Here is a 16,753-nt window from a genome sequence, read left to right as displayed (position 1 = left end):
ATTTTACATAATTCGTAATGCTTTATTTGATATGTTGTTCTTTAGAGAAACCTATCATGCGAGAAGCATAGAAGCTGCCACTGCTTTTCTCTCCTATAAATCCTAGTCACCTGTCTGTCAAGCCACTGACCTTAAAGAAGAATTTAGACAAAGACTTTCATAATCTGCATACATTTCCTATGTCAGTGTTAATGCATTAAAGCCATATGGAAAGGATAATAACTAATTGGCATTTTTAACCACAAGCTCCAGAAGATTTTACCCCCTTCATGACCAGGCTATTGTTATAGGTTATAGTTTGCCACTGTGCTACTTTAACTGGAGACTGCGTGGTCATGCAATGTTGTATGCAAATTAAATTTATATTTTTTTCACACAAATAAACTTTTGGTGATATTTGAACGCCACTGGGTTTTTTTTTTCGTTTTTTGTGATATAAATGAAAAAAGACCCCAAAAAAAAAAACACAGTAGTGCCTACTTTCTGCTATAGAACATATCCAATAATTTTCTTTTTTAATCAAATTTCTTCATAAATTTTGGCTAAAATGTATTCTGCTATATGTCTTTGGTATAAAAAAAAATCCCAATAAGTGTATATTAATTGGTTTGCGTGAAAGTTATAGCGTCTACCAACTATGGACTGTCTGACACTAATCAACGCTGCGGGGTGGGGGTTTGGGGGCTAACTGCCACTGACATCTCCAGTGACACTAATACAGTGACCAGTGCTAATAACATACACTGTCACTGTACTAATGACACTGGCTGGGAAGGGCAATCAAGGGGTTCATTTTTGCCAAAAAATGTTTACTGTGTAGTGTTTTACTAAACAATGTGCCGGTTTTTACTCCCTGCTTGGCAGGGACAATAAAAATGGTACATCACTGCTGTATGAAGAGAGCTCTGTGCTGTTTACCACAGAAGTACATGATTGGGCCTCTATGAGCTGACCTGTTTCAGTAAATATACTGCAGCAGGTCGGCAAGCGGTTAAAAAGGTGGTCATCAATGGCACCGCCACATGCCTTGTGTTATCAATTGGCTCTAACAGTAAAAGGATTTCCAGTCCAGATGAAATTTTAGCATTCTAACACTTTAAATAATCAGCTTTAGCTCTTAAATATGCAAAAACATTTTGTTGTAACCAAGGATTTTTATTCCACAATATAAACTGCAAAATTTGATACAAGCTACAAGAAAAGCCAAAACAAACAAAGAAATAATAATAATTAACAGGATTTTAAGGAAACTTTCAGAGCTCAGTTTGCTATGTCTAACACGCTGGCTGCCCTAAGCACCTACTAATCCAACATTCTGTACAAAGGCCCACTTCATTGCAGTGGCCACTTAAATCAGAGCAACTGGTTCAGTATCTCAATTCAGATATTGGAATTAATGACAGGGAGAAAAAAATAAAGTTATTGCTCAGGAAACATGTCCTACATTAAAGACAAAAACAGAAACTAGGTGCTGTTTAATGAAACTGAAACCTCAAAATCTTGGTACCTTACCACAAGTTAACATTTCATTCACACTCCTTCTAATGTACTGCACTGACCATGGATCCATACAGTGAGGTATGAAAGGGATGAAAGCTCATCTTTAAACAGCAAAACAATCTAGAACAATTCATTTTGCTGGAGAACCAGCACATCTGTAACGTGTAACAGTTGAAAAGTTAAGTAAAATATACAAAACAATTTGTATTTTTATTAAATCCCAATTGTCTTGAAGGAGTGAGAAATTGTTTTTCAGGGTCTGAAAAGCACCATCAGGGGCCGGATTTGAAAAGAAAACCGGGCGTATGTCTAGAGGAAAAAAATCCTGAAGTCCTGGGAGCAGTACAGTCAAATCTGAGTGGAGAACTTCATTTGTGTGCAGCGGCAATTGCGTCAATGCAGTGGGCACACACATAATCCTCCTTCTCAGCAGCTTCAGCAGAAAGACCAACACAGACTTGATGAAACCAGCGGTTACAGCTTCCATCACATTGCACCCAATCAACCTGCAAAAAATAAAAAATATTGCCACCTTGTCAGATAATAAAAAAAAAAGGCATTTTTTGCAATAACGTCATCAAAAATCTTACAGCAAATGGCTTGGTGCATGATAATCAAAAAAAAAAAAAAAAACACAAACACAGAGAAGGGGGGGGGGGGGGGGTTGCTACAGAAAAAATAAACACTGGCACAATGGATAACACCACACAACCAGAATGCTTCTGTTTTATAGCAAAGTAGTACAGACAGCATGATCATAAAACAGAGACTCTTTAATGAACTCCACAAAAAAAAAAAAAAAAATTTTTTTTACAGTGAATAGTTAATTTTCATATCTCATTGAGTGACACAGGAAGTCTAAGGCTTGTTCAAATCAGGTGCAGTGTGAGAATACGTGCAAAATTGTGTGTTTTCCCACACAAAATCGTGCTGCCCTTTACAGATGCATGCCCCTGCCAAAACGCATAGTACTTCAGAACCATGTATTTTGGTGCAGCGCAATTCTAAAAATCTATATTTTTTTTGCATTTTTCTCTTGCATATGGTAGCCCACTGAAAAGTATGTGTGCTTGGAAGCACCTCTTGGTGTGAACAAGGCCTTAACCTCAGTCCCATAATCAGACTGTCCAAAAGCAGTCCAATTGAAGGTTGGGTAGCACAGCAAATGAAAATTACCAGGCCCAAGACAAAAAAGAAAACTGGGGTGCCGCCGGAAGGACCTTACACTCAGAGCTGGTATCAGATTAAGCCTTGACATAGGTCTGGTAGAACGCTGTAAATGGGTGACCAGAGAGCTGCGTAGCAGTCTACTGAGAAACAGCTGTTTGATACCAAAAGAAAGTCCAAACAGCCAGTAGAGAGCCCCTAGGAAATGGTGGAACCTGGTCCTTGAGACTAGAAGCTTGGATAATGGCTTGAGTGAGCAACCTAAGGAATGGGAGGCTGGTGCAGCTTTACAGGGACCATCCAGGTAGACTCTCACAGCCTAAACCAAATGCAGACAAAGGGAAATTTTATTTTGGTGAACTAGAGCTGGACTGAGGAATGAAAAATCAATTGCCTTGCTGAGGTGAAAGGTCAAATTTACCGTCGGTAGGAAGGAAGCCTCTATATTACTTTGTTCCGATTTGCAAAACTAGAAAGAAAAAAAAAGGGTTCCTGCAGAATAAAACTCATCTCATAGAGGTAAAGGCTACAAAGAAAGTCATCTAGAGGGTGAGAGTAGCGAGAGGAATGTCTCTAACCAGTTCAAATAGTGGTTCTTGAAGAGCAGAGGACCCGCGTCTTTTTTAAAGTTATGTAAATATTAGAGAACGAGATTCAGAATCCATAGAGTCATAGGAGAATGAAAGAGAGCTACATGGAAATCTCTCTATACAAAAGGTCACAAAACAAGGAGTAAAAGGCCAACTGTATCAAAAGGAATAGGAAAAGCAGAAACCTGGCCCTTAATTGTACCAAAATCCAAAAGCAGGTCAAGGTTTAGCTACAGGAAGGAAAGGATCTATCCTATGGAGAAACTCCTAAGGTGGAAGCCCCATGACCCCATCACCCCAAAATAAGTATATCTTCCTAGCAATTGGCTCTGAATCACAGATTCAGATAAGCTCCTTTTTAAAAACCTGGACATCAATAGCCAAGCCATAAAATCCAGCAACAAGGAAGCAGGATGGTAAATGCAAATTCTAACAATCTGGAAGATCCCATGGAGCGACCTCTAGGAGTCTTCATCTGTTCAGATATCTAGTCCTTCATATATTTTTTGAAGTACAATTTCTACATCTGTTGAATGTCTCAGGGCTATTGGCCACATCTGCCTGGACAAGTCCAGAAAAAAGAAATCAGCTGAATGGTCTCCATCTTGAACCTGCAAAGCCTCAGTACTTAAAACAGAGGAAAGTTCAACGTAGCATAAGCCTCCTGGAGCTCACAGCAGTGAGTGTTAGAGACAGATGAACTGTCTCAGCTTTTGACTGATAACTCCATCCATGTCCACTGATGCCAGCAGATCCCCCTGCTGCAGGATGCAATGATTAACCTGGCTGACTCCATACGAAACCCCTGGATTTTAAAGATATTCAGGCACTTCAGGTTCAAGAAAGGATGAATGCCACAGTTGGCTTTCGGAAATATGAACAAGTTGAAGTAAAAACCATGAAACCTCTCCCATGCAGGCATAGGAACAATTACCCATGAGGTGAGCAATTGCTGAAAAGCAGCAAGCAGATCATCCAGCGTCAGCAAAGAAGTAGGCAGACTAGAAGGCATGGATCAAGGAGGAGGGAGAGAGCAATACTCCAGCCTGTATTCCCTAGAAACGACATCCCTGACCCAGAAATCTGGAATGTCTCAAATTCAGGCATCCAAGAAAGTTAACAAATTCCCGCACTTAAGGATCTATGGGCATTAAACCCAGGTAATGAACCATATGTTTGTCCCAGGCTACGATGGTCTCTCAGATCTCAACGTCAGGCTGCGCTGCAGATCCCAGTAGAGTAAAAGAAGACTTAAACAGAGTTTCAGGTTTTTTTTTCGACCACTGCATCCTTAACCGCCTCCCGCCCGCCATATAAGGTAATGACGGGCACAAGGTGATTCTCTTGTTCTGAAAGGACATCATATGACGTCCTCCCACTCTAGCCGCGTGTGTGCACCCACGGGGGTATGCAGCGCAGCGATCGGTGGTGCGCTGTGTCCCTGAGACACAGTGGCTCACCGATCAATGGAAAGAGCCGAAAACCGTCAGCTCTGTCATGTGATCAACTGTGTCCAATCACAGCTGATTGCATGTAAATAAGGATATGCCGGTTATCGGCATTTCTCTCCTCACAAGCTGTCACGCTGAGAGCCGTAATCTGCATTACTCAGAGGGGACATGTACACTGATCATCAGTGTAGCCCCATCAGTGCCAACTGTCAGTGTTCATTAATGCCAACTATCAGTGCCCATCAATGCCACATATCAGTGCCTATCTGAGCTGCCAATCAGCGCCACCTAACAATGCCCGTCAGTGCCGCCTAACAGTGCAGTCTATCAGTGCCCATCACTGCAGCCTCATTAGCGAACATCAGTGAAGGAGAAAAATCACTTATTTACAAAACTGTATAACAAACTAAGAAAAAAGTTTTTTTTCCACAATTTTCAGTTGTTTTCGGTTTGTTTAAAAATAAAAACCCAGAGGTGATTAAATAGCACCAAAAGAAAACTCTGTCTCAAAAAAAATATAAAAATTTCATATGGATACGGTGTTGCATGACAGTGCAATTGTCATTCAAAGTGCGACAGCACTGAAAGCTGAAAATTGGCCTGGGCAGGATGGAGGTATAAGTGCCCGGTAGGCAAGTGGTTAAAGATCAGGACATCATCAACAGGAACTGTAAGGCAGACAGGAAAGCAAAAGCAGAATTCAAAGAAGGAGCTGGCCTATTTTTAAAAAAAAAACTCCTCTTCCATTGGATGTTGCTGAGAAAAGCATTTTGGAGGTAGAAAAACCTTTTCAGGTTATCAGTCACTGTAAAAAATTTTCTCCATCACAGAGCGCATAAAGAAAGGTCTTAAGCCATCTTGGAGTCCATACTGATAACTTTTGGTTAGACAGAATCCGAAGGCTGTTTTCAACAGCAGTGCACCTCATCAACCAACACTGCATTTGATGGAAGTGGCCTCTTTCTGCAGAGATTCTTCTAAATCTGAGGAAAGCACTCCCTCTTCCCCTTTTTCAGGAAATAAATCTTCCTTCTACTCTCTGGAGCCAAAACTAAGTCCCAGAGACAGTGAGGGTTTCTAGCATGGCAGTGATTTTGCCCATAAAACCCGCCATAGAGGCAGAGAATTCCTCCATGACCCAAGAACACTATGATAAAACTGAGGATAATTGTATTGGGGTTCTCATAGTTGTTTGTCAGTGTCCGGTCACCTGAAGATAGCAACATATAACCCAGTGGTCTAAGAATATCCTAACTAACTGTATTGAATCGATAAACCGCATGGGTGGTAGGCTGCTTAGATTCTAGTGATAACTTACGATTTTTGCAATGTTTTCTTTATTTTTTAAAGGCCATTTAAACACATGTAGAAAATTGTATTATATTGCTGTTTACAATTCTTTAGATATAGTGACTGCATTAGTTTTAATTTTTTAGGCTAACAATATTTTCAGCAGGAACAGAAAATACCTGTTGATCTTACCAGAAACAGAGTTATTGTCACTTCAAGTGAGCTGCAGTAAAAGCACATTCCTACCCTGCTTCTGTAAACTACTAATCTGTAATGAAGAAGTGAGTGAGCATAGCTGCCCTGGGACAGAAGTATGTTATTTGCAGGATTTCCAAGTGAAAATAAAGGGGGGGGGGGGGGAAACTTACCTCATCTCCTTCAGGTTCCATGCAATGATCTGCTGGACAAATTGCATTTTCATCCTCTGATTCAGATGTGAAAGAACTATTTGAGTCACTGTCTCTATCAAGACGTTGCTCTCTACTGCATAAGCCTTTGGACTGTAGAGTTTTCACCCTCTTTTTCCGAGGAGCTGGTGTCTTCCGCATCCTCCTCTCTATACCCTCATGACGCCTCTTTAACTTCTTCTCTGTGCTGTCTGATCTCTCCTTCTTGGTTATGCAGTACACAGCCTTAGAAAAAGACAAACAATCTTTACTGTAGTCAAACCAACTCTCTATGTAACATTTGCTCTCTAAAATTTCTTTGTTCAGGGCACAGCATTGACCTGTATGTAGCAACATATAATGGTGAGGGACAATACAAACTGTACTGGATCCCAATAACTGGCTCACACAATGCCCCCAAAATTACAGCTACTGACAGCAGAGTTGCTATTCTCATAAAATCTTGTGCCCCTAAATGGGCCAGCAGTTATCTGATCTGAAGCCCAGTTCCATTTCCTTCAGTGCAGAGGGATAAATGCAGGTAAGTAGCTTAACATTCATCATCTACAAATTGCTCAAATTTTTTTCCAGTATTTCATTGGCGAAGCAATAAAGGAACCAGGTACATTTTAATGTGAGAAAACCTATAGATGCAAAACAAATAGTCAAAATCAATTTCTTGTTACCTCAGAACGTGCCGCGTTCCATTCTGTTCCCTGCTGTTTATTGGGTCCTCGATCTCTTCCTGAAAGAGTTAAGTTGCTCTCTGGGTTTGTTGTGCTTGGTTGGGTCATAAGCGCCTGATACAATTCTTGTACTTCGGGAAGTGAGACTTGTAAAAGCTGAGCTTCCATCAGCAACTCATCTAGCTCAGCACTCAGACCTAACAGAAGGAAAGAGTATTTTAATATTAACTTACTATTCTTTCACATTATTGGCAGGATTCTTGTAACCTCTGGCTTGAAAGCCATATGTTTTAACAGACAGTATCCGAAGATTTAAGATCGGACCTAGAACAGGAAATGTATGTGTTATATTAAGCATATTAACAAATCTTGTGGTTATCCAGTATCTTATTCTTCAGTTGTCACTAACATCTCATATGGTGTAACCACAGTGCCAATTTTCACATAGGGATAGTAATCTCTGCATCACTTAAAGCATTACTAAACCCAGGACCCTGCATTCACTAGATCAGGTCTACCACAGTACACACAACATGGAAATGCAAGGAGCTTACAAGCCAAGGTCCCCAACTCACGTTCATACATACAAATACCAGGTCCAATTTAGACAGGACCCAATAAGCCTACCAGCATGTCTTTGGAGTGTGGGAGGAAACCAGAGTACCCAGAGGAAGGCAACACAGGCACAGGGAGAACATGCAAACTCCAGACAAGTAGTGCCATGGTTAGAATTCAAACCACTAACCCTAGTGCTGCTAGTCGGAAGTGCTAACCACTTAGCCACTGTGCTGCACTATCCAAAGTCTAGAATTTATACAGCTGAGCATTCAGAAAAAAAGGGGGCAGAGAGCTAAAGCTACACTCTGCAGAGCTCAGTGAGGAGAGCTCTAAGAGCTGATTGGAGGGGAGGGACCACACCCTCCTTTCACACAGCAGACAGGAGTTGAGGCAGTTAATCTGCTGGAGGTTGCTCCTCTGTCATCATTTTTCTCTTGGTGTCAGGAAAACTTGCCAGAAGTGACTCATGGTGATATCAGAGGAACAAGGCAGCAGACACAAATTACACTTAGTGCTCTTAACTGAGAAAAGTACACACTATAGGAAGGTATGGTTTGTTCATATTTCATGTCTAAGGTTTATAATCACTTTAAAGAAACTGCAACATACAAAAGAGTAAGGGCCACCAATGCAGTTCCCCTCCATCACCCTACTCTATTCACTTTTATTGACCACATAAACCGAGTCTCCTGGAGATTACTATGTTCCCTGAATAGCATTTGGAAATACTTAAAATGTCATCCTTGTCCTCATGCTACTATGTATGTCTGTTACAAGTATACTGTACAATAAAAATGTTGAACAAGATTCTCTCATCTATGTCATCAATAGGAACCCATAGTACTTATTGCTTTCCCTGTGAGCCAGGAGTGCCGGTGGGGGACCCGAGAAGGGGAGAATTGGGGCTGCTCTGAGCAAAAATCACTGCATAGAGCAGGTAAGTATGACATGTTTGTTGTTTAAAAAAAAAAAAAAAAAAAATCCAAACCTTTAATACCACTTTAAGGTTAGGTTCACATATGTGTGGGTGGTGTCACTGTGGATCCGCACACAAATCTGTGCAGCCGACCACCCGCACAGAGGAATGTAGACCCGCGGGTGGGTGCCATTAGCCCGCACTGGAAAACGCAACCATACTAGGAACTGAGGTTCCCGTGTGGGCTGCGTTTTCCAAAGAAGTGCAGGGACTTTTTCCCTGTGTGTCACGGGGCACAGAAGTCCATTCAAATGAATGAGCTCTCGTGCCTGAGCAAAGTGCAGCCCGCATGGCCGCATATATGTGAACCAGGGGTAAGATATACTTGGGAGTTGGTAGATCTTGCCCCTTCTTCCTGATTAAGCTGGCATACAGTTTCTACAGACAATGAAAAATTTAACAAATTACTCCATCCACACTATGCAGAGTAAATTGACAAATCTGTAGTGCCAGCTCTTGTATTCTAACAACTAGTGCCAGAAAATATCAGAATACCTAAACAGTGGTTGTATCTGACTGGATGGAACTCCTGTTTGGCTAAAACATTTCTGTCTGAGTCGTTTGATTTTTCAATTTGAAGGATGCTGGGTAGGAGGGTGGCAGCTTTCATTCATTCCATCAAGAATACCCAGCTTTAGGCAAAAAAATGCATTCTGGATTATATAATTGTTAAAAAGTAAAAAGAAATATCTTTTTGGTTGTTGGGGCATGTTTAAGGCCAACTAAAATCTTCAATAGAAATGTATTATCGTAACTAACCATTTTAATCTGTGTGTGCAAAAGGGATGATTAAAGTCTCTATGAGCATCTGTGACAGAGCTTAGCTATACTAAACTACATAAATTCCTGTAACCAGATGGCCATAGTTAGAACCTTAAGAAAAAACCCTCCCCGGCAGCTTCCAAATCATACTTCAGTTTTTGGCCAAATCAATAATAGAAGGAGGACCTTATCATCAGGATCACCTTTGAAGCCATTTCAGTTTATAGCAGGAATTGAAATAGACCACCCATTACTTCCAATCTTACAGGGACTCCAAATGAGATTTCTTTCATGCCTTATTGCAGTGGTTAACTACTCAAATAACTCAGTTTTGGGTGGAACTGGCCTTTAAACATAAAATATTTAAATTTTTTAAAATCATTCTGATATTGTAGCAAGAGCATGAATATCACTTATGTAGATGATGAGGGATGTGCCACCTTTTGTTTGCAATGATGAGCTGCTGTGAAGTTAAGGTGGTTATGAAGCATATTGCTGCCTGAAAAGCAGCCCAGAGTCAGCATTATTCCCTACCTGATAACTGAACTGTGCATGTTTCAGAGCTTGAGCCGACAGCTTGTGGCATGCCCCCATATGCATTAGTACCATTGGTAAGGACAATGTACACCGAGAGGCTACCAAAATTACATCAGGCAGGTACTGTACTGGGGCTGGTTATGATATTTGATGACCAACCCTATTTTACAGGGCATTACAGTGCCAACCCCTTCCCCTTAAGCAAGAAAGTATAGAGTGTAATTTATGCATAAGTAAAGCATGCCTATACAATAACAAAAGAAAGTGTTTATTATAATTCCCTTTTATTTGGTTGTTTTCCAAAAACTATTATCTGTGCAGGCAGTTATGCAAAGATATACAGGTTACAAACGTTTGCAACTTACTGTTTAGAGGGATACAATTACGGCCAGGAGAAAATGGAGAGGTGATGTATGTTGTCCTGTTGTCCCACTCATGGGGCAAAGAAAAAGACGTAGCCCCAACACTTTGTGACACCTGAAGAACAGGTAACTTACATTAAATATTTACATTTCCCCTATGACACAATTGCCTAGCTGAAAATAAGCACAGTCTATCCGAATAACTACCTACATGCAGTCGATAGTAATGAAATAATAAATTCATTTTAAAGATAAATTAACATTAACTCAGACTCTTACATTAGAAGTCTCTGTCAGCTGCCCAGCAGTGGCTTGCCATCTGTTGTAGAACTGGCTTGAGCTGATCCTTTCCTGTGCCAGTTTTAGTTCTCCAGAAGACAACATATGTTGTGCCCGATGCTGCCAGTTCACTGTCCTCTCGATTAGATAGCGGAGGGCATCCCCCTCTGGTAGTCGAACACGTAAACGTTGTAGAGATGCCAACAGAGGGAGAATCTTTTCCAGAGGTGGTTTCTTTGAGCGATGACATTGTGGACACAGCCAGACTTGGGATCCATGCTTTGGGGCAGTAATGCAGCTAGAGTGAAAGCAGGCTCGACACAGCTCACACTGGATCATGGGGGCAATGGGTGCTCCCTGACATATGCACACTTTCCAGTCACTCTGCTCTTCCCTTGATAAGATTCTGTTCTCATTAGACATGCGTACAGCATGTAAAGACTCCATTTCATGCAGTCTTGCTTGACCCAGAGTTGCCATCTGTTTGGATGTGCAATTAGAGAAGATGAGACCAAAATACTCTTAAGATCAAATCCTTGATTTATACACATAGGACACCTCCTTTAACCCTTTCACTGCCAAAAACCTCGCCCCCCCACCCTGTCTTTTGAGCACATGCTAAATAGCACTTTTGAAATTAAAACACTTAAAACTCCAAAATATTATATCATTTCTAAAACAAATGGCCTATAGAATAAAACAATGGTAGTTTTTGTTGCATTATATTAGTGAAACTGTTAATCAAGGCAAAAAAAACCAAAAATACCACACATTTTAATTTAATGCACACAAAATCTCCAAGCATTCTGTAAAATATAAAAAAAAAATAAAAAATAGACATGACTAAGCAGAGTAAAAACTTACCAAAGATGTCAAAACTTAAAATTGTCTGCAGCCTTGAAACGGCAGTAAATTACATGCCCCAAATTTTCCAGAGGTGATGCTTACATAACTTGCCTGCCACCCCATAGTACTGCTACAGGGCGGCTTCACTGGGCAAAATTACGTAAAAATACGTGATTCTGCATTATCGAGTAGGGGGGGCACACACGCCACCCTACCCACGCTATTATTGGCTCAATTACCGGGTCCCACTCGATCACCGGTGAAGCTGAGATGGGAGAGATCTATGTGGAAACAACACAGATCTCTCTCCTGTCAGCATGGACATGCACAGCAGAGGGATAGAAAGCAGCAGGTCTGCTTAGTGAAACAGCACATAGTACACAATAAAATCACTTCCTATCATACAGTTAACCCTTTGATTGTCCCAGATGTTAATCCTTCCTGTCCAGTGTTGTTAGTGCAGTGTCAGTCGTCCTTATTAGCAATGATCACTGTATTAGTATCACTGTAGATGTCAGTGGCAGTTAGTCAGTTCCCCACAGCCATCCCGCTATAAGTCGCTGATCGCTGCCATTACTAGTATAAATGAAATAAATAAAAAATTCCAGTGTATCTACCGCCATTTGTAGATGCTATAACTTTCACGTAAACCAATAGACACTGATTGTGATTTTTTTTTTTTTTTTTTTAAAGAACAGACATGTAGCAGAATACATTTTGGCCTAAGTTTATGATGAAATTTTTTTTTGGATATGTTTTATAGCAAAAAGTCAAAAATATATTTTTTTTCAAAATTGTCAGGATTTTTTTAATGTTTATAGCGCAAAATATAAAAACCGCAAAGGTGATCAAATACCACAGAAAGAAAGCTCTATTTGTGGGAAAAAATGTGAGATTAATTTACATACAGTGTGGCATGACCACGCAATTGTCAGTTAAAGCAACGCAATGCCGTGTTGCACAAAATGGCCTGGTCAGATTTATTTATTGGTCATATATATATATATATATATATATATATATATATATATATATATACACACACATACACATACACATATACACACATACTAAAATTAGATATTCATACACACACAATTATACATATAGAGTATTTAAACACACACACTGAAAATATAGAAGTCAAGGCAAAAATATTTCACTTACAGCAGTAGCAGTGTCTTTACTTTCATTCAGAGCTTTCTCAAGCTCCAGTAGGCCATCTGGCTTTGGGTATTTCTTCTTTCCCCCCAAAGCGGTCTGCTCCTTTATCTTTCTCATTTTTCTTTTCAATCCTGGAGAGCCAACATCACATCGAGGGCAGAGAACCTGGAAAGATGTTTAAAAAGATAAAATTATACATACGCTAGAAACTTCCTGAATTAGGAGGTTGATAAATGAGTATTGTTAGCATTTGTACCCATACAGCCTAAGTTTGGTGACAAAAGTAACAAATCTGAATGTTCAGTAAAAAGAAAAAAGGTAAAGTAAAAACTGTAACAAAATAAATACGCACTGTGGCAGAAGATGGGCATATTAACACAATGACGACCAACCTAAACTTCGCCCTCATGTATGAGATGACAGCTGTCTTTTAAGATGGCATAGTGGCTTGTACTCTGCCCAAGCTCCAACATGTGCCTCTGTGTGCAGGTCAACCCCATTTACTTCTATGGCTAATGCACAGATAATACAAATCTCTGCTTCAACGCACATATCACTGTGTATTGTGTCAGAGTTGAGGAAGTCATTGCTCATCAACCTAAAGTCTACATAAGCAGAATGTCCCCACTAGTATCTCCAAATGATTACTATTAGTATTATTGTTGCATATTACTGATCCAAAATTAACAACTGAACCCGATTCTTTTTGGAAACTTACCTCTAACAAAGTGTAGGGAGAGTTAGATGTTAAAAATGTGCTGGTGGCACACTCTGTCCAAGAATGGACTTCACCTACAAGGGCTTCAAGTCTTGGCAAAGGACCAAGATGGACAGGAATTGCTCTACCCTGATTCACAAGTTCAACCAATCCTTCCAGAACAGGAACTCTAGGTCCAGTCTTAAAGCAAAAAAGATTCAGCGTTATTAACTTATTTTGCAATGATCTATTAATGTAACATAAAGAGTAAAACTAACCTGCAATGTCTCCACCTTCTGCAGCCATTCTCGAGCTCTTTCAACAGCATCCCTTAAAGATTCCACACTTGGAAGGTAAACAGGAACACTTTCTGCTTCCCGAAGGACAGTAGTCACAGAACTAAGATTATTCCGGGGTCTAAAGGAAACCAAACATTTATACATTAAAAAAGGAACACCTACTATGCTCTCCTAACTTTCTAGCAATTGAAAAGCTGAAAAGCCACAAGTTGATGTAACTGACACCTAACCTTGCTTTGAGCAGACTTTTGCACCGGTCATCCATATGTTCTGACATAGTCAGGAGCTCCTGAAGCTCAGCCATTGCTTTCTCCACAGTAGGATGAGGAGCCAGGCCCACACCCAAATCTATAAGTCTCCTCATAACATCCAGTGTCAGTGTCCCAGGATCCTGGCAGGCTTGCTGTTGTTCCTCTAACCAGCGGGCCTGTTCCAGGCGCTCTCGCAAACTTTCTAAGGGTAATTCCAGGTCAAACTGAAAGCTGGAATCAAGAAGCTGCTGCAAATCACTTGCTCTGGGCATATCTGTTGCTAAAAGCTTCTGACTGTGCATTTGGAATTCCTCCACGCGGGTTAGGAGGTCCTTAGGAAAAAGGGTAATAAGAATGTCACTGGAGGTATTGTAAAAAAAGGAATACAAAGATAAGGAGGGGGGGTGAATAAATTGAAGAAATATGCCGATTAGCAAAATCAGACAATAACTCTAGTAAGCACATATGCAAATCAAAAACTTGCATATGCGTAAAGAGGGAAGTTGAGAGGTTCCAAAGGATCACACATGAAATCAGTCTTACAATATATCATACATTAAATAACATAATACAATAAAGTACATCATCTTTTGTATGGTTTTAAAGCAAGCATGGAAAGTGTCTACTGCAGTTATGTTTTATGCTTAAAAATTTTTATTTTTATAAATATATAAAATACCTTGAGCTGAAGTGTCTGGTTGATGCTACATGGGAGAGAATGCAGCTGCTTTACAAAAGACTTGAGCTCAGCAACAGTTAGTTGATTCTGAGACTTTCCACCCCCTGACCGGAACCTGCAATGAGGACAGGCTCTATTAGTCACCAACAAGCAACTAGCTACATAAGAATGGCAGAGGAAAAAGTCAAAACTGCAGGCTTTGGGCCAGTGTCAATGGCATCAGTTTGACATAATTGTGAGACACTTCTAAGATCATTTTTTCCTTCACTGACCCATGCCTTTGACCTCCTTTCAACCTATAGTAGACCTGTTCTAGTGGATTTTGCATTTCTATAGATTTTTTACAGGTATGCAAAACCCACTTGGAGGTGAACAATGGCAAGTGGAAATAGTTCCTTAAAGAAGAACGCCAGTTATGTGGAGTAAAAGTAGTAGTAGGAGGAGGGGGGAATTCTTCCCAGAGTGGCACTAACATGATGCAAGCACTGCTCAGCTCTGTGATGATGAACTTCCAGGGGTGTGTCAGCAACAGTGTGGGCTCAGAGGAAATGGACAGAATGACAAGATTGTCTCTGTGCCTGAAGAGGAATGGCAGCACTGAACCGAGGATGAATCTGTGGACAGCACTGGAGCATGGAGAGGATGTGTAACTCCTGAGGAGGTTATGGTGACCTTAAAATGAAGTAGTTGAAATTGAAAAAAAACTCATAAAAAAAATAAAATGTTAATACACACTACATTTGTGAGTTAAGTCTAATACATACAAGCTCCAGAAAACAGATTTTTGGAATGTTTGGCATCATGCCTCACTGTATACAAACTGCTGTGTGCACTCCTCCATTTAGACATTTGGCTGCATCCCAGCAGCCAACTAAAGTAACTCCCTCAGTAGGCTGACAATGCTGATAATTGTGTCTTATCATTGTCAGATGGCAAGTACTGTTAATGGCAAAATTTTCAGGTAAAGAACTTTGCTAGACTTACCAAAAAAAAAAAAAAAGGGATTTTTGTCTTACCTGTAAAATAATTTTTTGGGGAGTACATTAGGACACATAGGATGGTATTCTGGAACCAACAAGCTATGCAGATGACTCCAACAGACAAGATATTGGCAAGCAAAGCAGTAAGGACAGCCCTGCAAAACCTCTTGTACTACCAGCAAGCGTTAGTTATTTGGCAAACAATAATAAGAGTGAATCAAAGAAACAGGGGGAAAAAGGATTTAACAGGCAAGACAAAAATCCTCACTTCTTTATCATACATTACAGGGCACAGCATGGTATTCTAAAACCGGCAGGACGTTCAGAAGCAGTCCAACTGAGGGGTGGACAACAATGAATGGCTAACAGGCCAGGTAAATTAACAAGGGAACGGATAAGGCACCTGTTGAACGAAAAAATTAATGTATGGCTAGCCTTACAAAAAAACTGTAACAGAGAGATAAACCCAAAGACAGTGTACCAACGTAGACCAGAGAAAAAACATGATTGGCCCCTACAAAAAAACTACCTGGGATGGAATTTCCTTGCCTTCCACTAAGAAAAGTACACCCTCTAAGTGCAATGGCAGATCTTGAGCGAAATCATACAAAACACTTCCAGGTGAAGAGACTATACCATGGAATCCAGAAATTGATGACCATGGAATTTAGTCTGTCCATTTTCTATGCCTGGGATGCACACAGGGCTGAAACGTGAAATTCAGCCAAACTTGAATCAGGTTTGCTTCTTTTTAACTAGTTTCAGACTTTGGGCATGCTACACACACACCACAAAAAACGTAATCATTATACACAAAACGTGTGGCATATACTTCATATACATTTGAATTAAGTTGTTTTTATTCACATCTTTGTTATGTATAACCTTGTTATCTTAAGTAATGACAAAGTTATCACCAAAACAGGTCAGTAGTAGAAATGTAAAAATTGCTCTGGTCCATAGGGGGAACAAGTGTGAGAGGTGAATTGTCTCCCTATTTAAATGATGTAAGCCTCTGCTGTGGCATTGCCCAAATCTTATCAGGTGATCCTGCAGCCAAGAGGTCCATCATCAAAAAGATGACCAAACTGCCCTGATATCCATTAAACTGATCCAGAGCTATGCTTCCCCTGACGATCAAATTCCCTCTAAGAAAAGGGCATCCAGAAATCCTTCCCAGCCTAACAGGCTGGCAAATGTAGTGAGCTACCTTCCAGACCATCGTGAAAAAGAATCTGCCCTAATTACTACGATGGACTGGAAACCCACCATGCCAGACTGCCTGTCCCATGC

At 40.4% G+C, this 16,753-nt stretch overlaps 1 protein-coding gene across 1 annotated transcript in view; it reads right to left on the bottom strand.

Annotated features, from left to right (window-relative positions):
- Window positions 1-1,134: 1,134 nt before the first annotated feature.
- The window catches only part of KDM5B (lysine demethylase 5B), a 93,967-nt gene continuing 78,348 nt past the window's right edge, over window positions 1,135-16,753 (bottom strand). Inside the window, exons 19-28 of the mRNA XM_089653633.1 lie at window positions 14,481-14,595; window positions 13,781-14,133; window positions 13,530-13,668; window positions 13,273-13,452; window positions 12,558-12,719; window positions 10,545-11,024; window positions 10,269-10,380; window positions 7,071-7,267; window positions 6,367-6,630; window positions 1,135-2,006 (exon numbers count right to left, since the gene is read on the bottom strand). Coding sequence (XP_089509759.1) covers window positions 1,869-2,006; window positions 6,367-6,630; window positions 7,071-7,267; window positions 10,269-10,380; window positions 10,545-11,024; window positions 12,558-12,719; window positions 13,273-13,452; window positions 13,530-13,668; window positions 13,781-14,133; window positions 14,481-14,595 — 2,140 coding nt within the window. The 3' untranslated portion in view covers window positions 1,135-1,868. The remainder of the gene's footprint in view (window positions 2,007-6,366; window positions 6,631-7,070; window positions 7,268-10,268; window positions 10,381-10,544; window positions 11,025-12,557; window positions 12,720-13,272; window positions 13,453-13,529; window positions 13,669-13,780; window positions 14,134-14,480; window positions 14,596-16,753) is intronic.

The sequence above is a fragment of the Staurois parvus genome, unplaced genomic scaffold (genome assembly GCF_062004578.1).
Source record: "Staurois parvus isolate SC_StPar_1 unplaced genomic scaffold, SC_StPar_1.0 ptg000717l, whole genome shotgun sequence".
In the NCBI taxonomy this organism is placed as follows: domain Eukaryota; kingdom Metazoa; phylum Chordata; class Amphibia; order Anura; family Ranidae; genus Staurois; species Staurois parvus.
This window is presented reverse-complemented; position numbering and strand designations above follow the sequence as displayed.